Here is a 27513-nt window from a genome sequence, read left to right as displayed (position 1 = left end):
ATTAGTGGATGGAGAGTTGCCAAAAGTGTAACAAGTATCTACCTCGTGATCACAACGAGCGATCCTGCAAGTCCTGCCAACTTTGTCATCCGAAGACGCTAAAAGATCGGCGGACGAAGCAGTGGGCGGCCAACCCCATGCAGTAGGCCGAGAGTGGTTCCTTCGGCGCAGGCGCCTCGAGTGACGAGGACTCAAGTGGCAGCCATGGTTCCGATGTGGAGGCCATAGACTTACCCGAGGAACAGTCTGGTTCCCAGTTTCCCGTTCCCTGCCCAGTCAGGCAGGCCACCGGTAGTGCTTTGGGGAAGCTACATCCCGGTGTCAGGGGCACACCCACACCACATAAGGATAAACATACAATCCTACGCGCTCCCTCGACTGATAAGTTGAGGAAGCAACAGACGCCAACAGGCCAGTTGCAAATTTAAGCAGCGCCTTCTGATCCCTTGGATCGGCAGCCCTCCTGGCATCCGTCGGCTCGGCATGCGTCCGGGCATTCAACACACAAGGGCGTCTCTGCTAAAAATAACAGAAGGACGCCGACGCGCCATCTAAGAGCGCATCCGCCACAGAGTTTTCGGCGGTGCTGAAGACCTCGATGATGCCTACAGGCATGTCAAAATCTCTCCTGAACCTGCCAGAGCTACGCGAGAGTCTCGCTAACATCATTTTTTCGGCGAATAAGCCAAAGTCTACATCTTCTCGTTGAGAGGAGTATTCAGATGGGTCCCAGCCCCTCTCCAAGACTTTGACAAGGCCACTCCCTCTTGGGACCCCTTTTCTCCTGGAGAGCCTTTCCCTCCTGACCCCACTGGGTCATCTACATGGATCAGAGTAAGGTTTGAAAGCTGGATGTACAAGCTGTCTACATTTCTAGACTTCTCTGACAAATATTTTAACCCTAATAGACCTAGGGAGGAGGATTCCTGGCATAGTTTTCCAAAGTTACAAAAACTCTACAGCCAGACTCCACAGGAAGAGGTTTTTGAATACTCGGAACCTGAAGAGGTCTATGGAGATCCCTATGACCAACAAGACAATCCCTTTGGGCAGGATTCACCTGACCCATGTCCGGACTGGGGCCGATAGCCTGCTGTCGAAACACTTTGGCTTTCACCAACTTCTACACCTGACCCAGACACCCTTTGTCTTCATCTCTCCCCACCCCCCTCCTCGCCTCTACCGAGACCAGCTTCACCCATTGATGATCAAATGTCATTTAATGCACTCCTGAAAAGGGCTGCAGAAAATGTTCAGATTGCCCCTCAGGAGGCTGTACAGGATTAACCCTATGGTCAAAAAACTGTTTCGCCCCTCCCCTTCTGCCCCGTTGTACATCCGGGGGCATGCCACACCAGACTGACAAGTAGTTACTACTACCAGGATAAGAGCCGGGGTACCATTGTCTACTTCACAACAGCCCCCGAAAAAGACTGTAAAAAGTTGTAAGCCCTCGGCAAACGCATCACAACCTCAGCGGCATATTCCACCAGGATTGCTAATAACGCTACACTTCTCGCAAGCTATGGTAATGTGCAGTGGAATTTACTTCAAGGGGGTCTCCAGGAAGTCCAAGAACTGATACGATCACTCCTGCTGGTGGTTGTCTCGGAAGGGAAACTGGTCGCCCATAACATCCGCAAGAATGCGTTGAATGCAGCTGAGACGGCGGGGCGGACTCTAGCCCAGGGCACTCAGCACACTTGGCTCAAAAACTCAGGGTTCAAACCGGAAACCCAGGCCTCACTCATAAACAAACTGGTGGAGGACTCTAATTTGTTTGGGAAAGCTATGGACGGTGCCCTAGAAACAACAAAAAAAAGAGTATGAGACTCAAGTCCCTTAACCAAATTACTGCTCAACCTTACCAACAGCGGGGAGGTAATTCTTGCAGCTCCTTTCGGGGACAATCTTTTTCCTGTTCCCCACATAATCAGTATGGAACATGGGGTATGCCAAGGTCCTACGGACAAGGTGCAGCTGCCACCAGTCAATGCCAACAGCGGGATCAGCGAAGAGGCAAAGGCAGGGGTAGGAACTCCACCCCTAGAGGCTCCCCAGCCTCCGCTCAAAAATGTCTTAACAGTCCGGGCCCCCTCCCATGCCTCCCCGGTCGGGGGACGTTTAACATCTTTTCTTCGCACATGGGAGGGGGGGGGTCACTTCAGACCAGTGGGTACTCGAGACAATAGCCCACGGTTACTGTATCGAGTTCCTCCGGCCACCTCGATACCATCCACCAACATCCAGACTCCTATCTCCAGCATACCTGCAGTTTCTGCTGGAAGAGGTGCAGGTCTTTCAAGAAAAGGGTGCATTGAAGTCGTCCCCATTCATCAGGTAAACAAGGGTATTTATTCAGTGTACTTGCTTGATCCCAAAAAGGATCTCACCATGCCGCCTGTGCTAGACGTGTGCCCAGCGAACAAATTTGTCAAACCCCAAAAGTTCAGAATGACAACGTTGCAGGAAGTTATCCCCCTGTCAACACAGGGGGATTATATGGCCACATTGGATATGAAAGATGCATACGTTGGTATTTTAATGTTGCTGGTTCACAGAAAGTACCTAAGATTCATGATAGAGGACAAGCACTATCAGTTCAAGGTCCTTCCCTTTGGCATTGCCTCAGCCCCAAGGGTGTTTATGAAGGTACTGACGGTAGTGGCGGCTCACATGCGCAGGCAGCCCATTCAAGTATCTCCTTGCCTTGACTGGCTTATAACGGGGGATTTGTACGGAACATGCCTATCAAATACCCAAAAGACAGTAGATCTCTTCAGTCTGGAATTCTCGATCGAGGAAAAGTCCAGCCTAGACCCCATCCAAGTCAAAAAATTTCTGGGGGCTCTAATTCGGACCAAGACGGGCTTGTCTTCCCCTCCGAGAGGATTCAAAACATGCTGTTCCAGATCCCTCACTATGTAGTCAATCGCGAGGTTATCGTAAGCAAAGCCATGGGACTGTTAAGGATGATGGTCTCCTGCATTTATCTAGTCCCTCACACACATTTGCGCATGCGCCCCATGCAAGAGTGGCTCTCAAGCCAATGGTTTCAGGCCCGCGGGTAATCGGACGATCTAGTGGCTCTCTCTCTCTCTCTCTCCCTCTCCCCTCTCCCCTCTCGTGGTCAAGGGAGAACCTCTTGCAGGGGAAGACCTTCACCACCCCAGCAGTAGAAGCCACTCACCACAGATGCATCGCTGACTGGGTGGGGGGGGGGGCTCACCTCCTTCAGATGGCACACAGCAATTGGTCCCCAGCGGTGGCATCCAACCACATAAACCTGTTGGAATTGCTGGAAGGCATTTCAAACACACCTACAGGGAAACAGTCCTAGTCCCCTCAGACAGCACCTCGGCCTTGAATTACCTGAACAAGCAAGTAGTCCCGCCCTCTCCGTGGCTATCCAAACTGTCTCAGAACATATGGAAATGGACTATCAAACAGGATGTTCCTCCTGTCGCAACACCTTCCAGGGGAACTCAATCTTCTGGCGGACGTGCTCAGCAGAGACGTCCCACTACCTGTATGAGTGGCGATTGCACAAAGACATTATTTTCAACATCTTCGCAGACTGGGGCTTCCCAGACATCGACTTGTTCGCAACTCTGGAGCTCGCACAATGCCCAGATTACTCCTCCTCCAGATACCCGCAGAACCGCTCCAAGGGGCACGGTCTATGGATAGCATGGTCAGGGAAATGTCTACTTTTTCCACGTTCCCCCACACCCTGGACTCTCCTACTCAAGTCACTATGATTCTGGTTTCCCGATGTGGGCCCGCCATCCCTGGTTCTCTCAACTGATGGCAATGTCGGTCTGACCGGCAAGAAAACTGCCATGCCCGTACAACATGCTGTCACAGGACGGGGGGGGGGGGACGCTCATCCATGCCTGCAAACTCTCAACTTGGCAGCCTGGCTCCTGAAAGCATAGAGTTCGGATACCTCAAACTCCCTCAAAGATTCAGGGACATACTGAAGCACAGAAGCCTAACACCAGACATTGCTACCCAAAAAATCGAAACGGTTCGTCATCTGGTGCAATTCCAAGAGCGTCAATCACATCGACTGCTCACCAACACATATTGGGCCTCATTACACGGTAGGCGGTAAGGGATTGCCGGCACCGGTAAAGGCACCGGCGCCGGTAATCCCTTACCGCCCTACTACAAGGTCTCTTAGCGGGCCCCTTCCTTAACGCCTGGTTTTACCGTGTTACCAAGCGTTAAGGAAGGGACCCGTTGAGGGACTTCAGAGCTAATAACGGGCCCGCTATTAGCGGGGCCGTTATTAGCTCCTTCCCCATTCCCATTGAGCCCTTTTGGGGCTCAAATGGGAATGGGGAATGGTTCCCGGAATGGGGACTTACCGGTCCCGCCAAGGTCGGAATGACCTGGTAAGTCCCCATTCCGGGAACACGGGCCCGGAATGCGGTAAGGGGGTAGCCATGGCGCTAATAGCGCCATGGCTACCGCCTACCGTGTAATGAGGCACATTGTTATGTACCTGACTCGCCTACTAGATTCAGGTCTGGTCTTCATTTCCCTGAAGGTCCACGTAGCTGCACTCTTGGCTTACAGCACTTTCCAGAAAAGGGTTTTGTGGTAGAAAATTCCAGTGATCAAGGCTTTTATGCAGGGGGGGGGGTTACAAGACTTCATCCCCCTATTTCAAACCCAGCACCCGGATGGGACCTGAATGTGATACTGACAAGACTAATGGGGCCTCCCTTTGAACCAATGCATAAGGCTAGCCTTAAAGCGCTCACTTAAAAGACAGCCTTCCTGGTGGCAGTCACATCTATCGGGAGAGTTGGTGAACTGCAGGCCCTTTCAGTTCAAGACTCATTTGTCACGACTCACAAGGATAAGGTGGTCCTGCGCACTCACCTACGGTTTGCGCACTCACCTACGGTTTGCGCCATTTCGAGATACCATGTGAACCAATTAATAGAACTACCTACCTTTTTCCTGAACTCCACTAACATGGCAGAAAGAAGCCCACTTGATGTGAGGAGAGCAGTGATAAATTATCTGGAAAAAACGAAACGCCTAAGACAAACAAAGCAGTTTTTCGTTTCAGTGGCAGCTGTTAGAGAAGGGGACCCTGTCTCTAAATCGGCCATCTCAAGGCGGATCGTAAACTGCATCACACTGTGCTACACTCTTGCCAAGAGATCTGCCCTTCAAGCCAAGAACACACTGTACTCTGGACAGTGGGTCTTCCATAGCATTCATTGCAAATGTTCCTCTTGAGTCCATTTGTAAAGTAGCAACGTGGGTTCTATACACACCTTTACACAACACTACTGCCTAGATACTCATTCTAGATCACTCTCAGGTGGGACAACCGGTGTCAAGACATCTTTTCTACTGTTCCTTCACACAGCCCACCACCACCTCTGGGTACTGCTCGCTAGTCTATTCACAGCATGAGATTCTAAGCAGATTAACAAGCATCAGAAGTGTTAGGGAGAATTCTCAGAAATGATCAAATTCCTCTCTACCTTAGAGATCCCCAGCACCTTTGCTGGATTTTGAGGACTTTAATTCATTACCTGGAGAGAGTGAGACCTTTTTTCCCCACACTCATGTATTTTTGCTATGACTTGTGCGCTGTTACTTTTGGTTGTGGATTATGACAAACTCCCTAGGCATTATCTTTTATATTGTACCACACAACACCTTCAGTGCAGTGGCACAGGGAAGTCTTTCAGATTTCCCAAAAGTTTAAATACCTTCTCTTGGATAAACTACTGTTTCCAAGAGTAGTGAAGTGAAATTGACTTTACTTAGACTTTTAACTTTCTAGACCCAGCACACACTATCTTACAATAGGGTGCTGGAGAGGTTTGTTAGTATCCTCGTTGTCTAGATTCTCATGTAACAATTTTGTTACCCTTTGATGAATGGCTGGTGACAGTGGTTTACTTTTAACTACCGTGGGGTGCTTTTAAAGCAGGCTGCGTTTGCAGCTGCAGTGAAGCACCCAAGGGTGCTATTTTTGTCAAAATGGTTCCGGTCTTCTTTTTTCGCCATTTTTTTGTGGAAAGGTCCCTCTTGAGATTTACTCTGCGCGCCAAAACCAGGTTTGGTCCCTTTGTTCGTTTAGTCTTTGGCGGGATTAACGAGTGAAGCCTGCCTCTGGCTCCAGGGTGTCTGGCGGGGGGCAGGAGGCGAGGGAGGTGCCTGAAACTCCCTGTGCTTAGTCTCTGCTGGGTGAATGACAGCTAGGCTGGAATGAATGGGAGAAAGCTGCATAAAAGGCGAAGCTTTTTGGCTTGGAAGACAGTCGACCATTGGACGAAGGATTTCTGAAGAACTTGGAAGAGACACCTGCTGCAACTCCTGGACCATTGGTTTGCCCCGTGAATCCCTGCTACTGTGCTGAAACTCTGAATTTGCCTCAACTAAAGAAGCCCTGTAAGGACGACTTCTCCCCTTGAGTTGGTGGGACCAATCAACTCCAAAGTAAGCCACCTGGACATCCTCTTGAAGCTAGTTGTATTTCCACTGCAGTTGCTGCTGGAAACCGAAGAGCCAGGGAGAGGAATACCAGATCGTGTGCGTTGCTTTTAAGTTGGCCAAGAGCTCCAGGAAGATCCTCCGGACTCCCAGGAAGCAGGACTGACGAGCCTGAGCCACATCAAGAGTGCTGGACCCCAGGTGCAAGGAAAGCCCATCTCTACATCCAAGAGTCCCCGATGGTGCTATTTGCTGAGACGCGAGGAGCTGAAACCGCGAAGTTCCACTGAATAGAAGTTGGTCCTTTTCTGTCGCCGACTGTCCCATTGCAGCGCAGGAGTCCTCCAGACATACTCCCTCTTGTCCCCAGGACTGGGGCCGAGGAACACAGGGTCTGCAGAGCTACACAGGAACAGAGGCCAGCTGGAGCGGTTTCTTCTAACCAAAGGTACCGTACAGTCTAAGAGAACTTACCTCCTGTTGTGTAACCTCACTTGTTCTCAGTGGAGACTTGTCTTTGTTGCTTCTGTAGAGTTGCTAACAGCTTCTTTACCTTACAAGCCTTCTCTTGTGACCCTACTTTGATATATTCTTTTCTACAAAGACGTCAAAAACATTGTGCAAGACATTTACCTACCTGCAAGAATTCCTTCAGCTCACCCAGACTTTTGCCCAATTGACTTTGGCCTGGCTCCCTGAATGACTCTTCTTCCCTCTGACATGTTTTGTGGGGGTTACCAAAAGTACCTACCGGCTTCAGAATATTTGTGTGATCTCTTGTTTTTTTCTAATCTTTTTCTTTGACATATCCCTAACTATTGCTCTAAATGCAACAGTGATCTATTAATGTCCAGTGTCCCAGTTATTTAAGTCACCCGAGGGTGTAGGAATTGTCTGTGCCATCCCAAATGGGAATTTTCTGATTTAGAGAAACTAAGAGTGTGTATTTTGTAGTGTATTTACGTGTTTCTCCAGCATGGGGTCTGGCATGGATTCACATGCTCATGAATATTCCCCGTCGTCAGGCCGGGAATCTTCGGTAAAGAAAAAATCAGTATCCGTATCAGTTTCGTTTCTGATCTGTCTTTCTCAGTAGTATCCAATCACTGGTCTCTGGGTCATTCTGCCTCCAGCCAATGACTGCCCTCTCCCTAAGCTCCGCCTCTGGCAGCCATCCTCAGATTTTTACCGCACGCTCAAGTGTTGGGAGTCCTAATGATTAGCTCTCGAGCTTTTGCTGCGTTTTTGTGCTTTTTCAAGGAGAATTTCTCATTTTTCTGTCTAATAGAGCCTCAAGCTCCACCGTCTCTACATCCGAGTAACGGGGAACTGTGTCGGATTTTTCTACGCCTCTCGAGGGTGAAGATTTCGTCGAGTTACGCTGCTTGGAGTCCAGAAGTTTCTGCGGCCTACCGGAACATGGCCCAGGAGAAAGGAAGCTCGATGCCCGGAAAGCTGTTCAGGATTTGCCCTGGATGCAAGCTGCAGAATGTGTTCAAGGAGGACGAGCACTCGAAATGTCTCTGCTGCTTTCATGAGGACAAAACACACGTGGAGAAGGACTGTGCGTTTTGCGGGAACATGTCGGAACGGACCATCAGGGACCAACACCTTCGTCTCTCCAACTGGCTGGAAGGAAAGAGCCCGTCAGGTGAGAAGAAGTCTGAGCGGTCTTCTAAGTCCTGTGAGGGCACCCTGGCGACAGGGGCCCAACAGAAGGCAAAGCACCGCGAGTCCGTGGGCACCGGGAGCGCCGAACGGTTGGGCTCCTCGGCTGCCAGGCAGGGCGTATTCTCTCCAGCGCCATAAACCACAAGCCAACGCTCTGGCTCAGGGAAGAGGAAGGGCGAGAACCCGGCGAAGCTTCTGGAGAGTCCCCGGTTGAGCTCGAAGGATCCGGCCGAGGGGGAGCGATTCGGTGACCCTCCCCCCAAGGTAAAGGCCACAGGCCCACACAAGGTGGTAAAGGCCTTGATTCACCCGGCCAAGGCCTCTATCGAGGAAGTCGCGACGGCCCTGGCGCAGCCTGCGGAGGCTACACCAGTGGAGGCGACACCAGTGGAGGCGACCTCGGGGCCCAGAGTCTCCCTGCCTCCGCAGAGGGAAGCCTCTTTCAGACCCATCGAAAAGACCCCTGTGAAGACCCTGGCGGAAAAAGGGGGGAGGCGGTGGCCATTGTGGACACGGACACAGCATCCGAGGAGGAGGTGGTAGAAGTCTTAGAGGGCCTCGACGAGGGCGTCGAAGAGGCCTGTCCCCACGGGAGGGATCCCGACGAAGATGACGACGAGAGTGACGGCGGCACCGGCGAGGGTCCTAGTCACCCGTCGCTTCCGGAGCCGCAGGATAACTTGGCGGCCATTTTGTTGGCGATACAATCCTTATGTTCGGCGATAAGGATGAGATTGCCCTTACTACAGACGGAGGATCCGGAACCAGGCTCGACGGAGGAGCCAGAGCCAGGCCCGGCAGGAAGCCCCCTGAACAAGAGAAGACGGATCCATCCAGCCCCGCCTTTTCAGTCCTCGCGGCCTGCTCAGCCTTTACCCACGTCCCCCGTCCCTAGGGATGACACGGGAACGGACATGGCCACGACGGGTACCGACAGATACGACAGCGGTGATGACGGGAGGGAGCTCCCATCACCCCCAGCCCGGGCCTCCCCGCCCGACGAGATCGGATCTTTCCATGCAATGATCACCGGGGGGGGGGCCGCATCGGCCTCAACATAAAGTTCCCTGCCGTACGGCGAAGGAAAGAAGCTTGACGCAATGGGACGACGAGTTATCTCGTCGGCGGCAACAACGATTAAGGCGGCCAACGCCCTCGCGGCCCGTTATGACAGGGAGTTATGGTACAAGATCGCCCCCCTGTTGGACTTTCTACCGGATGACAAGAGGGCCGAGGCACTGGAGATCTTGCAAGAAGGCGAAGTGCCGTCGGATCACGCCATTACGGTGGCAATGGACATTGCCGACACCGGTTTCCGCCAGCTAGGCAATGGCGTTTGCCTTAGACGACGAGGGTGGCTCAAGGCGACGGATTTCCGCCAGGTCGTACAAGCCAAGGTTTTGGACATGCCATTTGACGGGAACAATCTGTTTGGGAAAACAGTGGATGAGTCCCTCCAAGCCATCAAGGCGGACACAGACAGCTAAGGCCCTAGGCGTTCTCTGGCAACAAATGCCGTCCTTTCTGAGCACCGTAGGCAAGCAGGGTGTCTCCAAGGGATTCGGCGGAGGGTCCTCTACGTACCGCCAAGCAGCCCGCTCCTCGTCTCAGGAAGCCTATAGAGGACGAGGCAAGTCGGGTGGACCCCACCCTCGTCGCCAGGGAGGCCAAGGCGGCAAGGCGTCCTCCAAGCAAGATTGAACCGACAGCGGTGTCGGGCCCCCACCAAAGCACCCTGGTGGGAGGCTGGCTGGCGAAGTTCGTCAGCGTGTGGGAGTCCATCTCCACCGACCGTTGGGTGCTGGATGCCCTGGCCCAGCGGCACGCCCTCGAATTTCTAAAGTGCCCCCGCATTCCACCCGTGGCCAGGAAAGAAAATCACATCCCTCAACTGCTTTTGAAGGTAAGGGCGATGCTCAAAAAAGGTGCCATCGAGCTCGTCCCAAAGAGGCTCCGGGGTATACTCAAGGTACTTCCTCGTGAAAAAGAAGACAGGAGGATGGCGCCCCATCTTGGACCTGCGACGACTGAACAAGTACATCAAGGCACAGAAGTTCCGGATGGTCACCCTCCAGCACGTGCTGGGACAGCTGGAGGAGGGCGATTTCCTGTCGTCGTTGGATTTGGAGGATGCGTACTTCCACATCCCCATTCTAAAAGGACACGGAAAGTTCCTCAGGTTCGTGGTCCAAGGACGGCACTACCAGTTCAAGGCCCTCCCGTTCTGATTGAATTCGGCACCCAGGGTGTTCACCAAGTGCCTCGCACCGATGGCGGCGCGGCTGCGCCTGCAGGGGATCCACATCTACCCCTACCTGGACGACTGGCTCATCCGAGCAAGGACAAGGGAGCTCGCCGTAGATCACACCGCAAAGACCGTCCAGCTGCTCACGGACCTGGGATTCTCCATCAACTTTCCCAAATCCCACCTGGTCCCGTCGCAAGTTGCACTGTTTCTGGGAGCCAAGCTCGACACAGTGGCGTGCCTGGCCTCGCCGTCGGAGGAAAGGACGAAGGCCATCCTGGGCAAGGTGCAGCGTCTGCTGGCCACGGATGTGGCCAGGGTGAGGTCCATCAAGTCCCTCCTCGGGATGATGTCCTCCATATATCTCGTGTGCCTGTGCAGGCTTCGGATGCGCCCTCTGCAAGAGTTCCTAGACGCCCGCTGGATCCAAGCGACTGGCAGCTTTGAGGACAGGATTCCGCTCAAAGAGACCTTCCGACAAGCGATCCGGTGGTGGGGCACCCGCGCTCATCTGACGGTGGGCACAGACTTTCAGACCCCATCCCACCAGATAACGGTGACGACAGATGCCTCCCTGGAAGGGTGGGGAGCGCACACCGGAGAACTTCATGCGAGAGGCCTTTGGCTCCCGGAGGAGAAACCGCTTCACATCAACATCCTGGAGCTCCGTGCAGTGTTCTGGGCCCTCAGGTACTTTCTACAGTCCCTCAATGGCAAGGTGGTGAGAATCTTCACCGACAACACCACCACGATGTTCTACATCTGGAAGCAGGGAGGAACCAGATCCCCATCCCTCTCCAAGGAAGCCCAGGATCTGTGGCATTGGGCCGTCGCCCAAGGGATGTTTCTAGTGCCCTTTCATCTGGCAGGAATAAACACCATCGCCGACTCACTCGGCAGGGAGCTGCGCTCGTGCCACAAGTGGTAACTACGTCAGGATCAAGTGGATCGACTCTTCCGATGATGGGGAAAACCGCAGATCGACCTGTTCGCGACGGCGACGAACTCCAAGTGCCAGAGGTTCGCTAGCAGGGCGATGCCTTATCGTTCCCCTGGGACGGCCTGTTCCTATATGCGTTTCCTCCATTGACGTTGCTGCTCCGTCTCGTCAACCAGCTCAAGAGGGCCCTGTGCAGGATGATCCTCGTCGCACCGGCGTGGCCGAGGCAGATCTGGTTCCCGGACCTTCTGGACTTGTCAGCGTCCGCACCAGTCAAGCTGCCGACGGACGCGGATCTTCTCTCCAGAGAAGGAGGCGCCATACTTCATCACGACCCGGAGTCGCTGAACTTGCAGGTCTGGCTCCTGCAGCACTAGAGTTTGGAGGGTACGATATCCCGGCTCACTGCAGAGAGGTCCTTGCAAAGGCCAGGGCGTCCTCAACTCTCAAGTGCTACGGACATAAGTGGAAGAGGTTCTCTGTCTGGTGCCGTGCACAGAAGATTAACCCTCTACGGATTACAGGCCCTCAAGTGCTACCGTACCTACTGTTGCTGGCCAAGGCTAGACTGCCTCACGCCTCCAAGATGAATCTGGCTGCGATCTCCCGATACACCAGAACCACAGGACAGGCGTCCTTGTGGTCCCATCGTCTGGTGAAGGAATTTATGAAGGCACTGTTCTGATCGTTCCCGCTGGTGAAGGCCCCTGCCCTGGTGTGGGAGCTCAACGTGGTGCTGACCAGGCTCATGGGGGCGCCATTGAGCCCCTGCATTCGGCACCGTTGAAGTTCCTTTCGTGGAAGACAGTGTTTCTTGTGGCCATCACCTCCACACGACGAGTGGGAGGGATCCAGGCCCTATCCTGCAAGCCTCCATACTTGACTTTTCACGACACGAGGGTGGTGCTGAGGACGCACCCCTCCTTTATGCCCAAGGTGCTGTCGGACTTCCACATCAACAAGCCCTTGGTGTTAACTGTTTTCTTCCCGTCGCCTTCGTCACTGGCCGAGAGGACTTTGCACTCGCTGGATGTGGCTAGAGCGCTGAAGTTCTACGTGGACCGCACGAAGTGTTTTCGGAAGACGTCACAGCTATTTGTGAACTTTGGACCTGTGAACCAAGGGAAGGCTCTCTCGAAGGCTCCCATTTCCAGATGGCTCTCCGGCTGCATCATGCACTGTCATCGGTCGGCAAACCGACCGTTGCCTGGCCGTCCGAGAGCCCATTCGACCAGAGCTATCGCTGCTACCACATCTTTCTTGTCTGGTGTGCCCCTGCTGGACATCTGCAGGGCTGCTACGTGGAGGTCGACGCACACCTTCACGAGATTCTACTGCGTCGACTGGGATTCCAGGGAGGAGTCCAGGGTCAGCCAAGCGGTGCTACGCAACCTGTTCGCCTAAGGTGAGCCTGGTGAGGAGGTAAGAGTTGCTTAATGTTGAGTGTTTGATGTAATGCTTAATGTTGAGCCTTTGCCACCTCCCGTTGGTTGTGCATGTGTGTACTGCTATGTATTCTTATATTCATGAGCATGTGAATCCATGCCAGACCCCATGCTGGAGAAGGAACAAGTTACTTACCTGCAACTGTTGTTCTCCAGCATGGGTCTGGCATGGATTCACATGCGAACCCTCCCTCCTTACCCCTCTGCGGCTCTTCACTTGGTCATACTGCCACTTTGCGTGCTGCCAAATCTGAGGATGGCTGCCAGAGACGGGGCTTAGGGAGAGGGCAGTCATTGGCTGGGGGTAGTATGACCCAGAGACCAGTGATTGGTTACTACTGAGAAAGACAGATCAGAAACGAAACTGATGATGATTTTTGCTTTACCGAGGATTCCTGGGCTGACGACGGGGAATATTCATGAGCATGTGAATCCATGCCAGACCCATGCTGGAGAACAACCGTTTCAGCTAAGTAACTTGTTCCTACTATTATATTGCCCCCTTCTGAAGAAGGCTTACTCAAACTGACTTAGATAAATGAATAATTGTTTAATCAAGAAACCTTGTGTGTAAGAGTTTATTTGAATACTTGCCACTGTGAACCTCTATGTAACTGCCCTACAGCTCACAATGACCCCTCTTGAGATAAGCCTGGCTGCTGAACACGCTACCAACCTGTATAGTACACTTATACCAAAGGTTGGGTTCATATCGCACAGAGGTCAGGGTTGTTGTAGTGCACCCAAAGGGTACTGCATGCAATCCTGCCTAACAAGAAGACATGCATTACTCACCATAATAGCATTTCTGATGATTGTATCTGCTTAGATTCACATGCGCCCACCCTTCCTCCCCTCTTGGAGTAGAAGGAACATAGACATTTTACTCCTTTCTCACTCTATGTACTCAATCACGATAGTCATAGGCTCCCTCACAGCAGAAAAAACACAATCGGAGGGACCTCGACGCGTGATGGATTTTGGGTACACTACACGTCACGTTAGGGATGGTGTTACAAGCACGCTCATGTCGGCCCTTTCGATCCCCGAAAGAAAGATGCAATACTCAACAATTACCTCTAGATGTCAGACTATATGCACAGCATGTGTATCTAAGCAGATGCAATCAATAGAAATGCAATTATGGTGAGTAATGCATGTCTTACAAAATGTGCTAGTTCTTGGGAAGGTGCTTGATATATCAATGAAATCTGAATTGTCATATTAGGGGTAATCTGTGCTCTTACTAGTAAAAGTTCACAGGTAATTGCTGACACCAGCTTGTCTTTGCACATATAAATGTAAACAAAAATCCCAAGTGTAAAAAAAAAGAGGGTGATAAGTATTCCCGACTGCACTGCATTGTAAGATGCTGTGTGCACTGATAAAAAGTTGCCCAAAGGATAAGAGAATCTGTTTCCCAGTACTTATAGTCCGAAGGACTGATCTGTTTCGCCTTGACAAAATGAGCAAAAGGCCAGTCAAGTTTACCTGAAGGCTTCCCTTCCCTGTAAAAAGTCAGGGCTGATTCAAAAGCAGAAATGGATTTAAAGTTGCCTAAAGAGAAAGCGTTCTTAACACTAACCTCCTAGTTCCCCTCCTCACTATAAGTAGGGCGGGCTCCTTAAATTGGTCCACTAGGCTGCATTCTATAAATCCATCTCAAGTTGCCTCACCTCACAAAGAATCAAAGAGACTGCTCCCTCTGTCTATTATGTATGCTGGAGAAGAGACAAGCAGTCTGGAGAGTATACACACAAACTACCCATTGCTCAATGTTGACGGGAGTATAATACAGATCAGATGTGGCCTTAATTATGGAGTGTGGTCCAGGTCTGAATCGAGATGTAATCTGAAGCATTGGGAGTGGCAAAGATTGCAGACCCCCACTTTATGGCGAGAAACCTACAGCTTCCTTCACTGTCATTCAGAACTTCCCAGTTTGCTAGGATGTCTGTATTTTCTACCAATACTTATAACTTCTCCTTTTTTTTTTTTTTTACCAAACACATTCTCCTTTGACATGTCCAACTCGTACTGTTCTGGCATTCACCTGTGTTTTTTACATTATCAGAACCGCATGTAAATTATTCTATACATCTATTTGAATTGCTCGAGCACATCACTGAACACCTTACACACCCAGCTTTACATTTGAGCTCTTGTTAACCAAGACTGTCTGGAAAACATAATACTTAGCATATCGAAACACAACCTACCGTCTCTGGTCTCGCACTATAACCTAGCCATTTTCATGGACCAACATGCACCCACGTTAACACACAACGGTACTGCTCTGAATCGCCCCTCTTTAGCTTCAATACCCATATTTGTCCCCTTTTACTTTACTCTTTAAACGCTCCTATATCCAGCAGGCACAAGGTCTGACTTTCCTTGGATGGAGGCACAATGCTCACAAGTTCAGGTGCTTTGAATCTACCATGGCGGTGAGCCAGCGCATTACAAGGGTGTGCACGAAGACGCACATTATAGGAGCCTTTTTTACCTAGATTTCCTTTACCACTGCGTTCATATATTGTGAATATGATTGTATACATGGATATATATTTCTTATAACACTGTACTAATAGCTTTATTCTTTCGATCTGTTTTTATGACTTGTAGGATATGTGCGTTGTTTGTGGGAGCTTTGGCCAGGGTGCTGAGGGACGACTGCTTGCCTGCTCCCAGTGTGGCCAATGCTACCATCCTTTTTGTGTCAACATTAAGGTGAGTTTTAAGTTTTGTATGCAATTTTTCTTATGTTTTTTAAGCTTACTTTGTGACACTGAGTATATTGTTTTCTTTGCACTTGCCGTCTTTTTCCACTGACTTGAAATTACAACACCACATGTCACATGGGTGCAATTTAAAAGCAACATAAATTAGGTCGTTCTTGTTGCGAGGGGCTAGAATCTGTCAGCTTGGACGATCATTTATTTTAGTGAAATGTCAAAATTTGTCAGTTTCTCCTGCAGTTTCTCCTGCTGCGAAGTTTGGCAAAATCCTAAATTTAAAATACTAGTCATGTTCAATAAAGATTCACATTTGTCCAATTTAATACAGATTGTCTTAAGAGTTTAATTAACCTATCTATTGATTGTACACAGTTGTATAAAGGGCTATTAGAGCAAAAATATGGAAAACTGTAGGAAATATAATTGAATGTCCATAAATTATTGCAACTAAAGCGCATACACTACCTGAGACCTCTTTGGGAAGTGAGAGGTTGGATGGTGAGCAGTATACAAAATGCTTGAACAGAATGAACCTCAACATTACATATTCAGATGCTAATATTGAAGACTTCAAAGGCACTAATTATTGTGAGTGTGTGATATGAGTGTACAGAGAATGACTGCCTATCTTTTTCTGCAGCTCACCAGAGTGATAATTAAAAAAGGGTGGCGGTGCCTGGAATGCACAGTGTGTGAAGCTTGTGGAAAGGCCACGGATCCTGGAAGGCTACTCCTTTGTGACGATTGTGACATCAGCTACCACACGTACTGCCTTGATCCACCATTACAGACGGTCCCTAAAGGGGGCTGGAAATGCAAATGGTAATTCATGTATTCATAAACCTTATTCCCAAGTGTCATTTATTTTTATGTTCCCTCTACAAAAATGTACTTTAGTTTCTTTAGTAACCGATTTTTCTGGACTGGAGGGTACATTTACAGTTGGGTTTTTATTGGGACACGTTCATGTGTTCTTTTCGACCAACTGGTGCATGAAGTTTCTCGAATCCTGCAACTCCCACTAGTGGTCTTCTCTTAACGTATATTCCATTATCCGGTAAGTAATATCATAATAACTGTTGTGCACAACTTGGTGCCATTTTCTTATTTTATTTTGGGAATCTTGGTACAACAGTCTTCCAAGATTTAACAATGTAAAACCCCAACATTTCCCATCTACTTCAATGATCTCAACAAAAACGCATATGGGTGTGAGAGACTGTTGTAATGTTGTATTGTCTTGCCACTTGCCTGGATGCTTGCTGTAGAATGTTGGTGCATGAATGCAGCTCAGGAGAATGTTGGGTGGATCTGTGTGTGAATGTTCTGTGAGTGTCAGTTGGGGGCCTGAGCTGGGTTGAATGGATGGCCGGTGGGTCTGCTCCTTTGTGAGTGGTGTTCATACCTTTCCATGTCCCGGTCAATGTCCACGCATGCTGTAACTATAACAAGAGTAACTGGAGCAATGTACAGATTGTACATATGTAAAATAAAGCCTTGCCTGGAAATAACTGAAGTCTCCACAGCTGGTCTGTGTGTCCGGTGTGACTAATAAGAGACATCTCTACAGAGACCTTGGACTGATTTTTGGGATAGTGGTCTTTTTTAAAAAAAAGTAAAAAATTAACCCCCGTCCCTTTCTTAGCGCCCTTGTTCTGGTGCACTGGTCAGTTCTTATGGCAATGGGTGTAGGGGGACTTTAGTTATTGATCCTTTTAGGAAATATCTTTTTGCTGCTTTCCCTCCATAGACACCAGCCATGTACAAATTCTGAGAGGCCACTTTGTTCTGGTAAACCGTGTGGCTGCCCCCCAACTGCCCCAACCTTCATAGGGTTTAACTGTGTTGGGAAAGATTTTAGCAACGTTTCCTCCATATTCTATGGACCCCCAAACATTTTGCTTTTGTTTTTGAGTCTGTAACAGAGAAGTGAAGCCTTGAGCTTCCTTCAATGGCCTTTTTCTCATTTGTCATGGGGGAAACTGAACAGTTCTTCAGTTTTTTATTACTGGGGGACTGATTCCCTTTTGTCTTTGACTTTTTACCTGTTTTGCACACACATCTTGCAATGCAGTGCATGGGATACATTGGTATCACCCTAGACTTTTACACTTAGGATTTTTTGTTTACTTTTATATGTGGCTAAAGACAAGCCTGTGGCAGCAGTTACCTGTTCTACCATTTTTGCGGTACTTTGTGTGCACATTCGTGTTGACTCTGTCTGGCTACTAAACATGGCTACTGGCTTAAATGGCCATTGCACAATGTTTATTTCGCTTGTATTTTGACCATATTGTTTCTTGGCCTTATTCCTGCCTTGTCAGGCCAGCAAATCACCAACATGGTCATGCTTTTGCCTGGGAAAGCTGTTTTTGCAGGCTTGTGTGTACTATTTGTATGTGGACCCTGGAAATGGGTGGGACTGTCTGGTCCCATTTCACAACCATGGTGCCAGAAGGTCTGGTATGCATGCATGAGTGAAACAGTGGTCCCTGATTGGAATTCTGCTGGCTGGCTGGCTGGCTGAGTGGTGCAGATCATTACCATTGGTGGCCTGGTATTTGCCATGATCCTGGATTTGGGATAAGAGTCGTTGTCCTGCAGCCATCCAGGAGGTCAGTGTTGGAGCCAAGTATCCTGTGTAGCCGTGCAACCCTCTGAAGACCTGTGAATGACTCCTGAAGAGGCTTTGCATCCTTCCCTGCAATTTCCTCGGTGAAGCCCTGCTGGACTACCTGATAGGAGATGGCCCTATTCAGTGCTTCAACCCTTGGTCTGGTGGGGCCAACTAGTCTCAACGTCTTCTCACAGTTCTGCGCCCTTGGAATCGTCCTGGACCACCCAGTGGACTGACCAGCTCTGTATTGGGCTACCGTGTCAGAAGGGTCACCATTCTGCATTTTCATCCGGCACTTCGGTGGTCGCCAGCTCATGCTACAAGCAACCTTCCTGCCAAGTTCCAACTTCCTAGCATCAAGGGATCCTGTCCTGGAAGGTCGTCTTCGACTAGTAGTTAAGATTTGCACAGAACTGGTAAATCTTCCTGACCTGGGTCAAACCTAGAACATTTTGCTTAATTAGTGGGATATATTTTTTTATAATACCTCAGTGATTGGGAACCCTTTTCCACACTCACAGAATCTTTAACTCTGTTTTATGGGTGTCATTTTAAAGACTCTCCATAGTGTCTTTTTAAAGTTATCCTCTTTAACAATCTATTGGCAACAAGTGCCTGTTGTTGTTGCTGGGCTGCCCTGGTGGCTCCCCTTTTAACTTTCTTGTGCTAACCTTGAGTGAAATACAGTTCCCAAGGGTAGAAAGGATCTTTGGATCCCTTTTACATTTTAAGTGAAACCAGCACACCCTACCTTATGTGGAGTGCTGGGGCGATGCAATTTATCCCCTTTCACATTAAATCTCTAACAAGTCTGTTAGTGACAAGCTTACCTTCAATGGCTGGTGGCAGTGATACCTTGTATTAATTTGGTGCACCTTTACTGTGGGCTGTGTCCACAGCTGCAGTAAAGGGTGTCCATTTTTACCAAAATTGCCCGTGTCTTCTTTTTTTGCCATTTTAGTGTTTCTTGTAGTTTCTTGTTTCTTGGCCTGACATCCAGGGCGGGAAATTCCTTTGTGCGAGTTTTGTCTTCGGCGGGAGTCCTCTGGACTCCCCGCCCAGGCTCCAGTCTGTCTGTGAGAGCAGGAAGTGAGGGAGGCGTCCAAAAATCCCCAGCCCTTGCCTTGCTTGAATGGGGACAAATGCCAGTGGGGGTCTGGCTGTCCTGATTGGACAACCAGACCACCCCTTGTAAAATGCGGGGAGAGAATGCAGAGGTTGTGTTGTAATTCCTGATAAATACTGCAAACATGGAAGCTGAAGAAAAGTTGACCACTGGAACCAAAACCAAAGAGGAAGATGAAGGAAACGCGGCTGAAACGCTTTCCAGCGACAGCAGAGCCGGCTGTGTAACCAGAGCCTGCTGTAGCCCTTCCTTCCAATCGACCTGGGGACTCTGAAAATGATGGCACCGACCCAGAGCCTGGTGAGACCCACTAGACTCAAAGACCTGTATTTTGAGCCATCCCAGGCGTTGCTGGGACCTTGTGTTGTTACAATACACCAATACCCTGGGACCTCAAGCCATTGTGTGGTGCACGGTCTTCCGAATCTCGCTGATACTTCGTGGGCATCCTGTTGGATCTCCAGAGACACGAATTGAGTCCGAAAAGTCCCCTCACCAGAGTGCTGGAACTTTGTAACGACGAGAATTCAACCACAACTTTCTGTCTTCGGTGCTCCTTGATAAGGCGCCAAATCTGCAGAACCTCATTCAGCCGCGAAGGAGACCTTGCCTAAAGCCTTCATCGATCCCTGCTGCAAAGTCTTTTCTGAGGTCTTGTTTTCAGTCACCACGAGAAGGAATCCAGGGTCTGCTACAAAATAACCAGTCTGTGAAGTCCTCCTGCTGCAAAATCTTCAATGTTGATGGGTTCTTGGTTTTCCTTATTCACTTTTTGTTACTGTCCAAGTACACAAGGACAATGTGCTATCACAGGTGAATTACCATTTTGCCAGCGATGATTAGGATCATCCAGCAACTATCCTCTGATTTAAAATTCCTAACACAACTGGCACAGCTTATCCTTTTAGTACTTGCATTTCAATAAATCTAACATTAAGTTGGGCACCAACTCATACCAATACTCAATGATTACCAATATGTGATATTTACTTGTATATATTTTTTGTTAGGCTCCACGGACCTACGGGACATGTATAGTATTTTGAGGCTTCTAGATTCAATGTGAAGCTCAATATTATTCATATCTCGTCATTGGACATTTCAAGTGGAATATAGGAAAGACAACTAATACTCATGTAGGAACTTATCTGAAAGTGTATAGAGATTTCTGAGGCTTGTGGAATATGCTTAGATCACATGCTGTGGATAGGCCGACATCTAGTGGAAGCTGCAGAGTATTACAGTTTGTTTTTCGAAACTCGAAAATGGGCGTCTACACAGGGCGTGCCAGTAATACTATCCCTAGTGTGACGTCCACTGTACCCATGAACCCTCACGCGCCTAGGACCCTCAGATTGTTTTTTTCCCGCCATACTGGTAGGACGCATTCCGCTGAGTTCCCTGGCCTTAGCCATACTTTTGCTAAAATATTGTTATATTTCCCCATTTCTACACCCCAACGTCGAGTCACCGAACATCCACACTCGTCGCCGGCACGGAGAAAGAATCGACCGTCGAGAGCTGCACGACGGATTTGGGCCTCGGAAAGCCTCTGGCCCCCCGGCCCTGCAAGTAGGGAGAGTGGGGGGTAGACATACTCTACACTCTTTTGGTATATAGGTACATTCTTATATATTCCTGCACTTATTAGCCCGCTGCCACAAGGTGCCTATGGAGGGTACCCGTTTCCAATTTTGCCCCAAGTGCAACCGCAAGTACCCTTGAGTCGACAGACACGCCACGTGCAATCTCTGCTTATCGAGGTACCACTCTGAGGCTAACTGCAGAGCGTGTAGTAGGTTCAAACCGAAAACACTCAAGGACCGTTCGATCAAGCGTTGGGCCCACCACGCCAGGCTTCAAGAGGCCATGGCAGCGGAGGGTGCCTTCAAAATGGCAGCGACGCCGTGCTTTCGGACGGCGAGGGCAACGTGGCGTCAATTGACAGCCAAGCGCAAGTCTCCGACCTCGGAAGGTCGTCCGGCAGGGCGGCTATGGGGAAGACCCCCGGCGACACAAGCGCTACCCACAGCACTTCCACAAAACACATGAAGTCCAACCGAGACTCGACGCGCACGTCGAGTACGTTGAAAGAGGCACATAGCGAACGGTCCGAATCAGTGTCCTCTGGGCGTTCTTGATCTAGATCACTACATGACTCCAGGCAACCATCCACTGTTGCCAGAAGTGCCTCACTCCCCAAGGTAACAGAGGTTCAATTGTCAAAGACAAAGCTGATCTCTATCCCCAGACCGCACTTCAGGAGTCGGCGTCAACAGGCCGCCCAACGGCTGTTCCCGATTCCCAACCTCCGCACTCCAGAGATGGGGACACTACCCCCGAACCTCGGCGCCAGGCGTCGAAAGGCTCCGTAGGGGCGAAAAAACAGGGTAAGCACTCTTCCACCCACGGGGAAGGGGAAAAACAGAGGAAGCAGTCTCAGCCTCCTTCCACACCTCAAAAACATTCTACCCCACATAAACAGATGGACAAGTCTCGGTCTTCTGTTATGCCAAAGACCCCTGTTCAAACCAGTAGGCCTAGTCAAGATAAAACAGGGAAAGGCCTTCAAGAAAGAATCATTCCCAGTTCAAGAGCATGGTCTAGTGATGACACAGACAGTCTTGTCAAGGATGTCATCATTGGCAGATTTCTATGCCAAAAACCCTGAACACTTTCTCTCTTTTACCCCCCGACGGGTCAACTCCCTCAGGCTCTAAGGATCCTATACCCCCCAAGTAAGAAGTCCCTGGTTGAAGCTCCTACTTCAGACCCCTTCAGTATACAGCCCTATTCTCAATATCAGGGAGATCCATCCCTTTGTGAGGATCCAGATTTGGGCATGTTGGAAGAACAAACTGGGACAGGCTACTATGGGGATGACGAGGACCAAGAGGAGGACGACAACCCAGAAACCCACAGGCTAGATTCCACGGTAGATAAAGAACCCCCAGTTACCGACTCCCCCGTCGATAACCAGCCTCTCTTGAATGAAGTGCTGTCCAGAGCGGCAGAACACTTCCACATTGACACCCAGGGTGCTCAGGAAGAGAGGCACTTTGCCGAGGAGTTAGTGGGAGAAAGTAAACCTGTTGCCGAGGCCATCCCTATCCTTAAGTCAATACAAAGATGGATAGACCCTTCCCTTGTTAATCTGTATCTCACTAGGGCGGTAAACCCCAGAGTTGAGAAGCTTTTCAGGGCAGCCCAAACAGACCCACTGTACATAAGAGGGCATCTGAAACCGCACTCCCTGGTAGTTACAAACACATGTAAGAGGGCGGGAACACCCTCATCATCGGAAGCTCCTCCCGACAAGGAGAGCAAGAAGATTTATGGCTTGGGCAGGAAAGTAGCCTCCACTTCCGCCTACCAGGCAAGGATTGCCAACTCCACCACCCTGCTGGCGAGTTACAACTGCCACCAGTGGGAAGAAGTCGCGGCACTCGTAGATTCCACCCCAGACCCCTTAAAAAGCCAATTTGCACGAGTTTCGGCAGAAGGAAGAGCCGTGTCCGGTTGCATATTAAAAGCAGCCTTTGATGCAGCGGATAACGCCGGCAGATTGATAGCAGAAGGTACTGTTATCAAAAGGCATGCTTGGTTGTGACAGTCTGGGTTCAAAGCCGAAACCCAGGCATCATTGATGGATAAACTGGCGGAGCCGGATCTATTGTTTGGAAAGGCGGTCGAGGACGCGCTGAAAAATGCCAAGGACAAGAATGAGACACTCAAATCCCTAGGCCAACTAACCAATAAACCCCCAAACCAGAGAGGGAATGGCAATTTTCGTCGCCCACGCGGACAAAATTCCCAGAGAGGGTCTAACTATTCCCAGGGGCAGGGTACACAATGGAACAGCAGTCTACCCAGGGTTATGGCAGGGGTAATAAGAGAGGATGTTGTAAAAGTAGAAGCAGCCCCAGTAGAGGCGGCGGCACACCTCCACCAAAACAATGACACTTCGTTCAGTGTCCCTTCTCACGCATCCCCAGTAGGGGGACGCATTTCCAACTTCACCCAAACTTGGGAAGGGATCACATCAGACAGATGGGTGCTGTCCACAGTGCCCGCAGGATACTGCATAGAACTGTTAGAGCGTCCCCAAAACCACCCTCCACGACAAAGAATACATTATTTGGACCACCAGAAGATCCTCCTCGAGGAGATCGTCAATCTTCTAGCAAAGGACGCGATAGAACTCATCCCGGGACAACAGGTAAACAAGGGTATTTATTCAACTTACTTCCTTGTGCCAAAAAAAAGATTTGACAATGCGCTCTGTATTAGACTTACGGCCTGCAAACAAGTATGTCAACCCCCAAAAATTTTGCATGACTACTCTCCAAGAGGTAATCCCCCCCCCTCCTAAAAAAAGGGGGATTACATGGCAACATTGGACATGAAAGATGCCTATTTTCATATTTCCATGTTCCCAGCCCACAGAAGGTACTTGCGCTTCAAGATGGACAGTCGGCACTACCAGTTCAAGGTACTGCCCTTCGGGATAGCCTCGGCTCCAAGGGTATTCACCAAGGTACTGGCGGTGGCGGCGGCACACCTACGCAGGAAGGCAATCCCGGTGTATCCTTACCTGGACGACTGGCTCATCACGGGGGAGACCCCAGTAATTTGCAGAACAAACATTCAAAGGAAGATAGACCTCTTCGAATTAGGTTTCTCAATAAACAAGAAGAAGTCCAGTCTGGTGCCAAGCACCTCCAAACAGTTCCTAGGAGCTATCCTAGACACGCAAGAGGGGTTGACCTTTCCATCAGAGGAAAGAATTTGAATATACTGCTGCAAATTTCGCAATATCAGGCCAGTCGCCAGATAACGGTACGCAAAGCAATGAGTTTGCTAGGCATGATGGCGTCATGTATTTACCTGGTCCCCCACGTGCGCCTGCGCATGCCTCCCATGCAGGAATGGTTGGCGAAACAGTGGTCTCAGGCAAGTGGTCAGTGGGACGATCTAGTGGTCGTTTTGCCAACACTGGTACAAAGCCTTCACTGGTGGACAAGAGAAAATCTGTCCAAGGGGAAACCCTTTTACGATCCCGAGATACAGGCGGTAGTCACAACCGATGTATGCGTGACAGGGTGGGGAGCTCACCACCTCCACCACACAGCTCAGGGTCTCTGGTCTCACTCAGTGGCCAAGAATCACATCAACATGCTAGAGCTTCTGGCAGTATTCAGAGCGCTACCTGCTGAATCTGTCAGTGCAGATCCGGACGGACAGCACTACAGCCATGTTTTACCTAAACAAGCAAGGAGGGACTCGTTCGCCAAATCTGTCCAAGCTTGCCCAGAAAATGTGGATATGGGCACTCAGATCTTCCTGTCATCTCAACATGTTCCAGGGATCTCAATTCTATGGCGGACGCTGTGAGCAGAGATCCCCTCCCAGAGCAACACGAATGGTGTCTACACAGAGAAATTGTAGAAGACATCTTCTCTCAGTGGGGTTTCCCCAATATAGACCTATTCGCCACAAGCGAAAACACAGCGCCCAGGATTTGCATCCAGGTTCCCCCAGCCAGACTCCCAGGGGAACACCCTGTGGATGAACTGGTCAGGAAGTTTGCATACGCTTTTCCACCAACACCTCTCATCAGGAAGGTGGTCAACAAGATGAACAGAGTCAATGACGATCGTCCTAGTTGCTCCCATATGGGCGAGACAACCGTGGTTCCCACACCTACGCAGACTAGCGGTGTGCGAACCCATCAAACTCCTTGGCTGGTACAACCTACTGTCCTAGCACCAACGTCAAACAGTGCATCCTCAACCCAACTCAATGAACCTAGCAGCATGGCTCCAGAGGTCATAGAGTTCGGACATCTCAAATTACCACAGAGAAATATGGACATCCTAAAAGAATCTAGGAAACCAAACACGAGGCACTGCTAATTTGACAAATGGAAAGGATTTGTTATCTGGTGCCAGAATAAGCAAGTCAACCCAGTTGATTGCACTCCTTCCACAATTGTCACATACATGCTCCACCTGCTGGATGCAGGTCTGGTATTTAACTCACTGAAGGTACACCTGGCAGCGCTGTCAGCATACACCACATCCCATAACAAGGTGTCGTGGTGGAAGATACCAGTGGTTAAAGCTTTCATGGAAGGAGTAAAGAGACTTCACCCTCCTATTTAAACCCACCACCAGGATGGGACCTTAACATGGTGCTATCTAAACTCATGGGCCCCCCATTCGAACCAATGCATAAAAGCAGTCTCAAACACCTGACTTATAAAACGGCCTTCTTAGTAGCAATAACATCTATAAGAAGGGTCAGTGAAATTCAGGCTCTGTCAGTGCAGGATCCTTTCTTTACTATTCATAAGGATAAGCTGGTTTTATGGACACACCCTAGGTTCTCACCTAAGTTTATTTCTAAATTCCATGTAAACCAGTCCATCGAGCTTCCGGCTTTCTTCCAAAACCCACAAAGCTCGGCTGAGGTTAAACTACACACCCTAGATGTGCGTAGGGCGGTCCTTTACTACGTAAACAAGACCAGACCGCTTAGGAAAACAGATCAACTGTTTGTCTCCGTAGCCACAGGCAAAGAGGGCGATCACGTCTCTAAGGGTGCCATCTCCAAGTGGATTGTCAACTGTACCTAGTTATGTTACTCTCTTTCTGACAAAACTTTGCCTTTTACGCCCAGAGCCCACTCGACAAGAGGCATTGGGGCCACTCTGGCTTTCATTGCAAATGTTCCCCTTGACACCATTTGCAAAGCAGCTACTTGGAGTTCTATTCACACTTTTACTCAGCAGTACTGCATTGACATCCATTCCAAGACAGATACTCAAGTGGGACAAGCGGTTCTAAGACATTTATTTGCTCATGACCCTTCTCAAATCCCGCCTCCTAACACTGCTCGCTAATCTATGCACAGCATGTGATCTAAGCAGATTCCACAAGCCTCAGAAGGGATACATTACTCACCGTAATCGTATTTCTGATGCTTGTATCTGCTTAGATTCACATGCGACCCACCCATCCTCCCCTCTGAGAGAAGGCGCATGGATGCTTGCAGTCTTAACTTATCTCTTCTATCTGCTTGGATCATCTGTACTCACGCTACTCCTCATGCTACCTCATGTCAGAAAAAATACAATCTGACGGTCCTAGACGCGTGAGGGATCATGGGTACAGTGGATGTCACACTAGGGATAGTATTACTGGCACGCCCTGTGTCGACGCCCATTTTCGAGTTTCGAAAAACAAACTAATACTCCGCAGCTTCCACTAGATATCGGCCTATGCACAGCATGTGATCTAAGCAGATACAAGCATCAGAAATACGATTACGGTGAGTAATGTATCCCATATATATGCAAGTATGCCCAAATACATCTTGGTGGTAAGTACTATCAAATCATAAACACAATCATAAACAATTCAATACCTATGGTATGCACACCAAGGTGTAAGCTTATTTAGGAGAGCATAGAAGCAAGTCAAGCCTAAGGTTATACATTCAGGATAGTAATATACTATTCTTAGGGGATAAAACCAGGTTAGATATACTTTTTGAATACCGTCAGTATTTTTAGGGCTGTAGACCCTATCAGTCATGCATTGACACTCAGTTATGAAATCACATAATTAACCAACCCAGTTAAAATATACAACTTGCAACATTACTTTTTGGAACTCAGTTCAGAGCTAGTCAAACAACTCATATACTTTCTGGAGGTGTCTTAAGCTACTCAAGGAGACGTATGAACACACTAACTTTTTTAGAATGCATTAATCAAACCAGGGAAAGCCAAACCCTATTACACTTTAAGAAGAACACAATGCTATTCAAGGTATGTAATCGACCCTATGACTATTTTGGAAATGCTCTAAGCAGTTTCAAGGGAGGCACAACCCAGTGTTACAATTTGAAACGAGCAGCAGCTATTCAAGGTAGGTAACCATATACTTTTAAGAGGGGCTTCAAGCAACTCATAAGACACATATTAACTTCTAGACTGTTTTTAGGTATGCTTAAATCCGATCAGACGGAGCAAAACCCAATTACACTTTAAGAAGAACACAATGTTCTTCAAGGTAGGTAACACCTATTGGTAAGATTTTACACTCATTCAGTTAATAAATGATAAAACAGTACCAGCACTTATTACTTTTCAGAAGGGGGAAACACCATTCAAAGTAAGTAAATCAACTTCTATACTTTTTAGAGGGCACACTGCAACTCAAAGGGAAGTATAATTTAAGAACATTTTATAACTTTT

The 27513-nt window shown here is 49.2% G+C and overlaps 1 protein-coding gene across 7 annotated transcripts in view; it reads left to right on the top strand.

Annotated features, from left to right (window-relative positions):
• Positions 1 to 27513, top strand: part of KMT2C (lysine methyltransferase 2C) — a 2745351-nt gene that overhangs the window by 830194 nt on the left and 1887644 nt on the right. For all 7 annotated transcript variants that reach the window (XM_069647923.1, XM_069647922.1, XM_069647921.1 and 4 more), the window contains 2 exons: positions 15395 to 15499; positions 16148 to 16329. In XM_069647923.1, coding sequence (XP_069504024.1) covers positions 15395 to 15499; positions 16148 to 16329 — 287 coding nt within the window. The remainder of the gene's footprint in view (positions 1 to 15394; positions 15500 to 16147; positions 16330 to 27513) is intronic.

This window comes from Ambystoma mexicanum, chromosome 2q (genome assembly GCF_040938575.1).
Source record: "Ambystoma mexicanum isolate Mex_15411 chromosome 2q, UKY_AmexF1_1, whole genome shotgun sequence".
Taxonomy (NCBI): Eukaryota; Metazoa; Chordata; class Amphibia; order Caudata; family Ambystomatidae; genus Ambystoma; species Ambystoma mexicanum.
This window is presented reverse-complemented; position numbering and strand designations above follow the sequence as displayed.